Source organism: Salvia splendens, chromosome 11 (assembly GCF_004379255.2).
Source record: "Salvia splendens isolate huo1 chromosome 11, SspV2, whole genome shotgun sequence".
NCBI lineage: Eukaryota > Viridiplantae > Streptophyta > Magnoliopsida > Lamiales > Lamiaceae > Salvia > Salvia splendens.
This window is the reverse complement of record NC_056042.1, coordinates 21,262,043-21,274,225: the sequence shown is the minus strand read 5'-3', so window position 1 is coordinate 21,274,225 and position 12,183 is coordinate 21,262,043. Positions and strand designations below refer to the sequence as shown.

Below are 12,183 nucleotides of genomic sequence, written 5' to 3'. Positions count from 1 at the left end.
ACCTTCGAAGGTCGTCAGATTCCCGGTTCAACAACCCTCCCATTTTGTACAAGCATTTTCTGCGGTCGACGAGGAGGTACGGCTTGTCGAAGATTAATTTTTGGGTTTAATTTCTGGGTTTCAGCAAACGTTTCTCCCCGATTTTTGACCCTACCTCACCACACAAACGACGATTCACCCATTTTTGCCCATAAATGAGGATATTTTCAAAATGGGATTTCTTCTAGATTATGGTTAAAAATTGTTTAGTTACCCATTATGTAGATGAAATCTGATAGGGTTCTGATTTTTTGGTTCGTCTCCCAGATTTATCACGACGAAAAGAGGACGTCCTTCCACTTCACAACCATCCCAGCCTGAAGGTGAGCATTCAATTTCATTTGCATGTCCAATTCCTGGAATAATTGGCTGCTTCTGTACATGAAGTATTGGGCGAATGCAAAATTCATGGCCGCATTATTTAACTGAATCTGTACATTATTTACATATTTGTATGCATTAATTATCATGTTTTATGCATTATAGGCCTGCTGTTGTACATGAGTCAATGAGTGAATGCAGTAGTTGTATGTTCGTTTCTTGATTGAATCTGTACATTATGTAGCTATTTCTATGCATTATTTAGCATGGTTTAGCCATTATGTGACTTGTGTTGTACATGGGTCAAAGAGTGAATGCAATATTTGTATGTTCATTACTTGATCGAATCTGTACATTATGTAGCTATTTCTATGCATTCTTCATCCTATTTTATGCATCATTTGACTGCTGTTGTACATGAGTCTAAGAGTGACTGCAGTATTTACATGTTCATTACTTGAGTGAGTCGGTTCATTATTTGGCTATTTGAACGCATTATTTATCTTGTTTTATGCATCATGTGACTGCTGTTGTACATGAGTCAAAGAGTAAATGGAATATTTGTATGTTCATTACTTGATCGGATCTGTACATTATTTAGTTATTTTAGTGCATTATTTATCATGGTTTATGCTTTATGTGACTGTTGTTGGACATGAGACAATGAGTGATTGCAATATTCATGGTGCATTTGTTGATTTATTCTGAACATTATTTGATTATTAAAATGCATTATGTATCAGTTTTTATGCATTATTTTGATGCTTATGTACAAGGGTGTATAAGTGAATGCAGTATAACTGTCGACATTATTTTATTCAGTCTGTACATTATGTAACTAATTGTATGTTATTATTCTATATGTTGTACAACATCAAAGCAGCTAAGATTGGACATCGACGAGGCGGTCGATGATATACTGCCAGTAGGAATTGCCCATAAATTCCGGGAGTGATTATCAGAGGCCGGGACTAGTACAGCTCCGGAAGAGACCGAGGATAGGAAACCAAGGGATAGGAACGTCGACCATCTGCATTGTTGACGAACTCCTACAGAGTTTCTGAATTGTATAAAGAGTTTAACTCCACGGCAGAAAATAGCCGTCACAGAACTTGTACATGAGTCTAAGAGTGAATGCAATATTTGTTCATTATTTAGCTATTTATATGCATTATTTATCCTGTTTTATGCATCATTTGACTGTTGTTGTACATTACTTAAGAATGAATGCAATATTTGTATGTTCATTATTTGAGTGATTTTGTACATTATTTGGCTATTTGAATGCATCATCGCGTGGTTGCTGTCGTACATACTAAACCCTAGCCCCTAGGCTTGTTAAACCCCTAGGGAAAATAAGAAACATGCTCCAAACATCGAAACACGGCACACCTTAAATTAAACGGGTCAGGATAAATGTTCATTACATATCACAAAAAATGCATTACAGAAACTAAACTACGCATTATACTACACTAAAATGTACATTATGTATATCTGTTTTAAAAAATACCTACGCGCTATGCATGTGCAATCCGAGATGAATTACTGCAGCTCGTGTATTTGGACAACATTTTTTAGACTTAAAACATACTACACCCTAGCCCCTGGGCTTGTTAAACCCTTAGGGAAAACAAGGAACGTGCGCCAAACATCGAAACAAGACACAACTTAAATGAAACGGTGCTGGATAAATGTTCATTACATATCACAAGTAATGCATTACAGAAACTAAAACTACGCATTACACTATATAATATGTACATTATGTATATCTGTTTTAAAATATACCTACGTTGTATGCATGTGCAACCCAGACGAATTACTCCAGCTCGTGTATTTGGACAACGTTTTTAAGACTTAGAACATACTACACCCTAGCCCCTAGGCTTGTCAAACCCTTAGGGAAAACAAGAAACGTTCGCCAAACAACGGCACACGGCACAACTTAAATTAAATGGGTTAGGATAAATGTGCATTACACATCACAAATAATGCATTATATAATATAAACTACGCATTATACTATACAAAATATACATTATGTGCAACCACAGACGAATAACTGCAGCTCGTGTATTTGGACAACGTTTTTTAGACTTAGAACATACTACACCATAGCCCCTAGGCTAGTTAAACCCTTAGGGAAAACAAGAAAACTGCGCCAAACATCGAAACACGACACAACTTAAATTAAACGCATCAGTATAAATATTCATTAAATATCACAAATAATGCATTACAGAAACTAAACTACGCATTATACTATACAATTTGTACATTATGTGTACAATATGTGGATCGACGACCGAGTTCACATTCATCAGCACTTCAAAGTCCCCGAGTTGAACCATTCAACTCACTAGCACAACCTCTTCTACCGCCGCGTTTCGCTCTACCTCACCTCCCTCCCGTCGCTCGAGGACTCCGATTTCACCAACCTCTCCGCCGGCAAAAAATCAAACGACATCGTTTTATCGCTCGACGAAAATCAGACGATCCACGATGATTTCCTCGACGCGAGAGTCTCGTGGCTGAATCCAGTGGTATGAATGATCCCCTATGTCACATGAAGTAACATCCTAGGGGTATGAATGCACCTTAGCCACCACATAATCAAAAAACGTCAAACATGCTTGGATAAAACAGTAAACAGGCACACCAACATGAAACACGAATTTCCTGATCTACACAGTTTACTGATTTACTGATCTTTGAGCAACATGGGACGATGCTCTAATGGAGCAAAACTTTGCTGGAAAGCCATTCTCTTGAAATGAAATTGATGTGATTAAATTTTGTGGGGTCTAATATGGATATAGGAAGTAGCTAGATTTAAAGAGATGAAGGAGCAATGCATTTGGAGAAAATGACAAACAACACGTAGAAGCAAGGATTCTTCTAACCGGTGATTTTAAAATGGTGGAAAATATGATAAAACGCGGACTGAAGGAGCAAGGATTAAAAGAAATCTGAAACAGATCTTGATGCAAAACTGCAGTCCATCGAACATGCGCCCATTTTCATAAGGGATAACTGCCTTAAAAATCACCAGCTTTGCCCGAATTCCAGTTTTTCCCACGACCTTTAAAATTGGCGTATAAAGTCACCAACTTTGCATTTAGTCGTCGATTTCCCACGAAGGTTTTTCCGGCGAAAGAGCGAGCTGACGTGTCGTATTTTGTTGATGTGGCATCTCGTGGTGGCTGACATGGTCAAGCATAATTGACTGTGCAATAAAAATAAAATAATTTTCAAAATTAAAATTACAAAACCTAAAAACCCACCCCACCCACCCCCAAATCGCCCCAAATTTCCAAAACCTAATCCACATTCGACCAGCCTAATCGACGACCGAGCGACGACGAAGGCCTAATCGACGAGCGACGACCGAGTTTCTACCAAAGATGTTGTGGAGAAAAGGGTTGAAAGTAGTATCAAGAAGAGTTTGTTCCAGTCTTCCCAGAAGTCAGTGGTTGAAAGTGTGGGTGAGAGGGTGGGGGATAGGAATTCTGTAGCTAAGGAGTTTGGAAAGAGTGTGGGTGAGGATGTGGGAGGTAGGGATTATATGAATAAAGATGTGGGATAGGGTGTTGTGGAGGATGAGGCAAATAGGAATTCTGATGCTGATGTTTTGGGTGATGATGTGGGAGGCAAGGATAACGATGCTGAGGATCTGGGTGATGATGTGAGAGCTCTAAATGTGTCTGTGGGAAAGAGAGATAGAACTGATGAGAGTGTGGGAGATATGGCTGATCAAAATATGGGAGTGGGTATGGGACATGACAGTGAGGATGATGGGAGTTATATACCATCTTCTGAGGATGAGGAAATTGATGATGACATGGATGCTGAGGAGTTAGTGTCTGAGGATGAGGAATACACATAGGGGAGGAAGAAGGCAAAAGAAAAGAAAGAAACAGAGTTTGTTGTTACGGATGACATCTTCCATGGCCTGGTCAGTGGAGGGAAGAAAAGTGACTATGTGTCAAAGGATGAGAATTCTGAAGAAGGTGACATATACTCTAGTTCAACTGATTCTCAGGATGAAGGGAGAAGAAGGTTGGAAAGGCATGGTAAATTGATGTATGATCCACGGTGTGATCATAAGAATTTGAAAATGTGCTTTGGAATGGGATTTGTTGATGGTTTTCAAGCAAGGGATGCTCTGACAGACGATGCAGTGGAGAATGGTTGGGAGATACACTTCAAAAGGGCAAGTAAGAAGGCATTTGAGGCAGCTTGCAAGAGTACTTGCAAGTGGTTCTGTTCTGGGAGTATAGCGGAGATGAATGGTTCTGTAGTGATAAAGAAACTTGAACCAGAGCACGCATGTCCTAGGGCTATGAGAAACAAGATTGTGACCTCAAATTGGATTGCTAGAAAATACTTGCATGTGTTTAGACTTAGGCCAGAGTTCAGCTGTAAGGAGTTGGGGAAGGACTTGATGCAACGATTTGCATTTGATGCAACCAAATGGAGGTTATACCACTCCAAGAGAAAGGCAATTGACATGCTGAAGGGAACGTTTGAAGCTCATTATGCAAAAATGAGGAGCTACATTCTGGAGTTAAGTAAGTATGACAGAGAAGGGAGGTTTGAACTACATGTAGATGTTGGTGTTGTTTTCAAGGCTGTGTACATCGGTTTCAGTGGCCTGAGAAAGGGATTCAAGGAGGGATGTAGACCTGTAATTGGTCTAGATGGGGCTTTCCTCAAGACATATCTTGGTGGGATATTGCTCACGGCCGTAGGGACTGATGGAAACAATCAAATGTACCTCATTGCTTGGGCTGTGGTTGAAGCTGAGAATGAATTATGCTGGACTTGGTTTATTAAAATTCTGATTGAGGAGTTGATATTGGGTGAAGGACTAGGCATTACAATTATCAATGATCAGCAAAAGGTATATAATATACTCACATATCTGTTATGCAGTCTAATTTGTGTTTTGTTGTGGGCTTTGTTTTGTTGACACTTTTGAATTATGCTTGAAGGGACTTGAAAATGCAGTCTAATTTGTGATTTGTTGTGGGCTTTGTTATGTTGACACTCTTGAAACTGCAGTATAATTTGTTATGTTGACACTAACAATGTTGGTTGATAGGGACTTGAAAATGTTGTACAGAGTCTACTTCCACTGGCTGAGCATAGAAACTGTGCAAGGCATATCTATGCAAACTGGAAAAAAACTCACAAAGGTCCACTTTTAAAGAATCTTTTCTGGAAGCTTCTTAGAAGTACTTACATGGAAGTGTATGAGATTGCTTGCAGAGAGCTCGAGAAGGAAGATGGACAGGCATATGCAGACTTAATGGACAAGAACCCAAGCAGATTCTGTAAGGCATTTCTAACTCCTGACAACTACTCTAATGCCATTCTGAACAATGTGTGTGAGTGCTTTAATGCCTACATTCTTGAGGCAAAGAGTAAACATGTGTTAAACATGATAGATGAAATGAGAACCAAACTGATGGACAGGCTATACAGAAAGAGTTTAGACATGGAGAGTGCTAGGATAAATTCAAATGTGTGTCCAAAGGTGAGGAAGAAAATTGAAGCTATGGTCTATGAAAGTAGAAACTGTACTACCATTCCTGCAGTTGGGGGGAAATTTGAAGTTAGTCACTTTGACTATAGGTTTGTAGTGACTCCTTCATTAAGGCAGTGTGGGTATAGGAAATGGGATTTGACTGGCATCCCTTGTCTCTATGCATGCGTTGCTATTCATTTCCTCAAGCAGAACGTGGATGATTATGTAATTCCCAAATTCCAAAACCATCGGACCAAACATAGAAAAATAATTAAAGTGGCTCAAGCAAAAATAAAATTAAGCTAACCACTTATATCTTTCTTCTCCACACGCCACTCTCTTTCTCTCTCTCTACTAGTATCTCTAATCACAAATTAAAATCCCAAATCAGAAACTCCAATCTTCTTTCTCCCTCGCTCACGCACCGGCGATTCTCCATGGCTCCACTACCGTTGCTGATCTTTAAGCCAAACTCTCTTCTCTATTTTCTTAATTGATCTTTTCTTGATTCTTTGATTGACTATTGCTAAAACCATAAAGGGCTATACTCCTATGTAAAACATGTTGGGTTTGTGTATACTAATGCATATGTTCAGAAGTATGAACGAATATCACGGCGGTGAAGGTGAAGGTTTTACTCTTGGAAATTATTTATCATCATATATTCAGGATTACATAATTGAATATAAATAATGCAAGATCTTGAACATCATGTATTTTACGTAATTAACCATAAACATAATAGGATCGAAACATATCTTCACGATCCATAACGGAAGCGATTAGGGAAGGAGGAGAAGATTTCCTAGAACTTTCTTTGATTCAGTGAATATAAAACATTAAAGTACTTTGTACCAAAGTAGCTGTATAATAATATGGACCATTTCTTTCGAATTAATATTGCTAACTATATTGATCACAATTATGGGAATATATAATTCCTCAAATCAATCGTAATACTAATTGATAACAGTCAATTATGTTAAAGTCAACTATAATATTAATTGCAATAATTGCCATGTATATATATGAATCCTCTAATTTGAACAGAAATATATATATACGCCAAAAAATACATAATACACAATTCACCAAAATTGAATTCATAATATGCTTGACCATATTAAAAACAACCGATTCAATTCAGAGTAATTTATCAAAAATAAATTCAAATAATTATGGTTTCACTAATACGAAAATACATGAGTTCTCAATCATGCTCTGATACCACATGTTCAAAATTATTTATTAAGATTACATAATTAAATATAAATAATTCAAGATCTTGAATATCATGTATTTCACGTAATTAACCATGAGCATAGGATCGAAACATACATTGACGATCCATAGCGGAAGCGATTGGGGAAGGAGGAGAAGATTTCCTTGAATTTTCTTCAATGTAGTGGCGCAACTCCAACGATCTGTCTCTCTATTTCCCTCCTCCTCATTTATGTATTATCACCACATTTGTATTTATAGACAGAGAGGACAAACCTTATGTAATTCCTGACTATATTCCTAACATTTAATTATTAAATATTAAAACCCTTTCTATCAAAATGGTTGTATAATAATATGAACGATTTCTTTCGAATTAATATTGCTAACTATATTGATCACAATTACGAGAATATAATTCCTCAATCAATTAATAATAATTGATCACAATCAATTCGGTAAAGTCAACTATAATATTAATTGCAATAATGTGTATATGTGAATCCTCTAATTTGAACAGCTATATATATAAATATATACACGCCCATTTTCCATATTGGTATTACTACTAGGAAAGGAAATGTAGATATTAGTGATTTGTTTATATATTATGGCTAATTGATGGTTCTTTTCCATTCCAATTAATACAATAAGTAATGGATAGGTAATTAATTAAGGAAAATGTGTCGTTGTATTATATAAAAAACTTGCATTTATTTGAGAATTAGTATTTACACTCATGCTATGCACGGAGCATATAATTTTTAAATAATGAATATAAATTTTAATGAAATATAGAAACTAAGAATTGAAAACAATATAAAGATTTACAAAAACATAAATATGATTATAAATAAAACATTTATAATAAATGAAGAATTTACTCATCAACTATAAATGAAATATTTCATATTCGGCAATCAATTTTATACAATTTTAATTTATGATATAAGTGGAGTAAAATAAATGACAAATAAGAGATGTATGACTAATGATCAAAGGGTATGAGTTAGTTAGAATAAGATACACAAATAAAGAACCAAATAAAGAACCTGTTATTTGAGTAGAGATTAAAGAGAAAAATTAGAAAACAACAACAAATCAACCAATAGTTCATAAGTTTTGAAAAATTTATTTGTAAACAACATTAACAGTAGCATCGCTTATATTATCATCTTCATCTCCACAAACTAAAATCTTGAGACCTCCACGACTCAGAAAAAATTTGTGGTAGGGGCTGCACAATATATACATACTTCATTTGTCAGCGAAGAATTATAATTTGATTTCGTTTTCGCTTCATCCATATATAATGATCTCATTTTACTCTTTTATTTTAGTAAGTGAACTTCACATTTCACTAACTCGTCTCAATCACAATATGCTACTCCCTCCGTCCCAACTAAGTTTTCTTTTTGGGATGTCCCAACTAAGTTGAGTTGTTTCCTTTTTTTTACTAAAAAACATCCAGTCACTTTTATTTAATTCCATCATCTACTTTACTTTCTCTTTATCTTTCTTACTTTATTTTTCTCTTCTACTTTTTAACATAATTTCTTAACTATTGTGCTCAAAAGTTTTGACTCAACTTAGTTAGGACAGAGGGAATACTATAAAAGTATAATTTATATTTCATACTAATCCAACTCAATAACTCAAAATATTGAAATTTAAAAACAATAATCAAACTTTTTGTCTGATATATGCTAATTTAAAACTTTTTTACAAATTTAAACATTAGTGAAACATTTTGTATGTATGGTGTAATTACCCCTCAGTATAGACTAAAACCTTTAATCATTCATGGTCTCGTTACTCTTGAAATTGTAACACATAATTGTCAATGAATAAAAAAATGACTTTTAAGAAATAGACCAACATGAGCAAACAAATACAAAAATAAATGTTTTTTCACAATTAATATATTCGTTTATGCCAAATTTAAATTCAATACAGGAAAATATATCTAAACATAAAAAAATAAACTAAGAAAAATCAAAAGATACTTGAAAATTTTATCGTCCCTCTTGAGTTGAAGTAACACCAAATTTACGATCTAATATAAAGAAAATAACGTATAGTATGCGTTCGTATTAATAAAAATGTTAAGTGTGATGCAATATTGTTCTTGGTTTGATATTGATATTAATTTAGGTTCGCTTTTTTATCATTATTATTTGGTATTTTATTAATTATTATTTGGTTTAGCCAAATTTTATTTCAATATGTGATAATATAGTTACATATTCCAATATTTTGAAAAAATCTAAAAGGAAAAATATGAGTAATCAAAGTTAACTCAATTCTTACTATATACTATGAATTTAATTACTTAGTAAAAAAGACTTCAAAATTTTATTTTCCCTCTTGAGTAGAAGTAACATCAAGTATACGATCTAACATCACGAAACTAACACACAGCATGTGTTCGTATTAATAAAAATGTTCTTGTGATGCAATATTGTTCATTGTTTAATAATAACATTAGTTTAACTTCACTTTTTATAATTATTTTGGTTTAACCAAATTTAAATTTAATATATACATATTTCAAAATTTTGGAAAGTCTAAAAGATAGAAATATAAGTAAATCAAAGTCAACTTAATTATAACTATATAAATATAGACATAATTATTTATTAAAAAAATTATTTAAAAAATATATATTATACAAAGTCCAATAAATAAAAAATGCAAATTAAAAACTGTATTTAATCAAGAAAGATACTATAAATTGATTACATAAATTTAAAAGAAGTACTAAAAGCCTACTAACTCAAAATAAGCAAAAGGGCAAACAAAATAGCTTCACAATTTCCGGCTAAAAAGGGCAAATAAGTCTTTTCATTCAACTGGCACTTTAGATTATGATTGATAGATTATTCTACAAAAATATAGCAGCGTGGATCATAGAAAATCATTTTATCTTACTTAACCATTTTGATTCAAGCCCATATATAATTAAATTCGAAATCGGGCCTCACATTCACCATGCACTGCAACCCCAATTTATTTAGAAGTAGTTGGACTCGAATTTATATTTGCATAGCCCAAATAATTAAATCATGGGTCCAAATAAAGAAACCCACGTTCACATACCCTAGGTCTTCTTCTTCCTCCCTCATTCACTAAAAAAAATGACTCTCCCTTCCTCCATGCCTTGTCGCCGCCGTCTCGCTGTTCTACCAGCGCCGCCCTCTCCGGCAGCGTCCCCTTCCCCCTCTCGTCTCTCTCTCCCTCTTTCTCTCTTTTCTCTTCTCTCCAGCCTCGTGCCACCGCCCCCCCTCCCTCTCTCTCTCCCGATCTACCGCCGCCGCCACTGTGTATGCTAGGCGGCGGCTTCACCGTCCTCCTCCCAGCAGTCAGGCCGTATCCGGACAGCAGCAGTCTGCACTCTCTCTCTCTCGGTCGGTTTCTCTCCCCCTTTACTGTAACGCCGCAGCCGCTGAGGATCCGCCTCCGCCGCCGATCTGCCCCCGCCGCTTAGCTTCCATTCCATCACCTCCTTCCTCTCCCACTCCTTCTTTCTCTCACTCGGCTCTGCCGCCGCCGCCACTGTGCATGCACAGGCGGCGGCCTCGGCCTCCTCTGCGCCTCGCACCGTCGGCCGCCGCCACTGCCGACACCCCTCCCCCGCCATACGTCGTTTTTCCGATAGGTATGGTGAGCAGATTTTGTTTTTCAACTTTTCTTTTTGTCTTATTTTCTAAAGATTTAATCTTTGATTTCAAGGTTTGGTGTTTAAAAGTGTTTCAAATCTTCTTGAAGAAGTTTGCATTTGGTTGGACTATTTGAGAAGTCATTTTTGCGCTATGGGGCTGCATTTTTTCTATCAAATGGTTGTCATTTCTCGAAACGACCAAAAGGGCAAACAAAATAGCTTCACAATTTCCCGCCAAAAGGGTAAAAATGTCCTTTCATCAAACCAGCACTTTAGATTAGTATAGATATAGATTTGACACAACCTTGAAATCCCTTGTTGCTCTTCTCACCTCGCCGACGAGTTCAGCTCCTCCCCTTCACTCGTTGTCCGACTCCGCCGCCGCCCTCTTCAAGACAGCCTTGTAAAACTACATCATTGCATTCTCTCCTCTATCTCTGGAATGAATGTTTTGTGATGCCGGAATACATATATAATGATATAACCTCTTGTTGTTGAGATTTTGCAGGGTGGTGGAGAAATTTACGGTAACAGTTATATGTTGTGAAAATTTAACGTGATTGACTCAAACTCTCATGAAAAGGAATTGGGCCAAACAAAAGAGTGAGTGGGTTCTCTCAAGAAAAAGAATTGGGCTTGGCTTGTGAAGGAATGAAAAACATCCTCACCCTATTCCCATTAATCATATAAAAGAAATAAGGGAACATCAGCTTTAAACTTCGTCGTCCTTTTTAAAAAAAATACTACGAAAAGTTGGGCGGTAATATAAAACATGAAAAACCATACATGTAAACCGTCCAAAACATGATGCAGTTCCAGCATCACTTGGAACCTAAGCAAATTCATTTTTATTTTTATTTATATCTTGGTTAATAGTATTAGTGGATGGAAAAATATGGAGTAATTATTTTTTCGGAATTTTTTTTTTCCTTTTAGTTATTTCTTAAAGTTCTTATATTCTAGAGTTCTCAATTCTTTGAGTTCTTTATTACTACTAGTTCAATCATTCTCTTTACATTTCTACATAAATTAGTATCACGATCCAGGTTAATCAATGGTTGAACGTAGATGTGGCAGTGCTCGTGGTGGAGGATGTGGTGATCCCCAAAACGAAGAAGTTGCACGGCAACGTGATCTGCTCGATATCAAGAACAACGGTCTGAGACAGCGGGTTCAAAACCTCCAGTGACAACTGTCGCAACTGGAGACCTCTCCGAATCAAATTCGGATTCAGATCTTTCCAATCATGATGATGAAGACAGCAATAACCCTTTTGCTCGTGATAAGGAGGAGTGAAACGGGCACTATGGGGCTGACCCAACACCTAATATCGATATGCTGAATGAAATTCTAGAATTTGAGGATAAGGCTCTTCCTGATGAGTTCATTGTTTGGTTAAATACAATAA

General features: G+C 36.0%; 1 protein-coding gene across 1 annotated transcript; it reads left to right on the top strand.

Annotated features, from left to right (window-relative positions):
- The first annotated feature begins 2,654 nt into the window (after positions 1-2,654).
- LOC121754579 lies at positions 2,655-6,722 on the top strand. The gene is made up of 6 exons (XM_042149917.1): positions 2,655-2,672; positions 2,727-2,906; positions 3,950-4,218; positions 4,324-5,266; positions 5,468-6,118; positions 6,639-6,722. The coding sequence occupies exons 1-6, from the start codon at positions 2,655-2,657 to the stop codon at positions 6,720-6,722; spliced, it is 2,145 nt and encodes a 714-aa protein (XP_042005851.1).
- Positions 6,723-12,183: the final 5,461 nt, after the last annotated feature.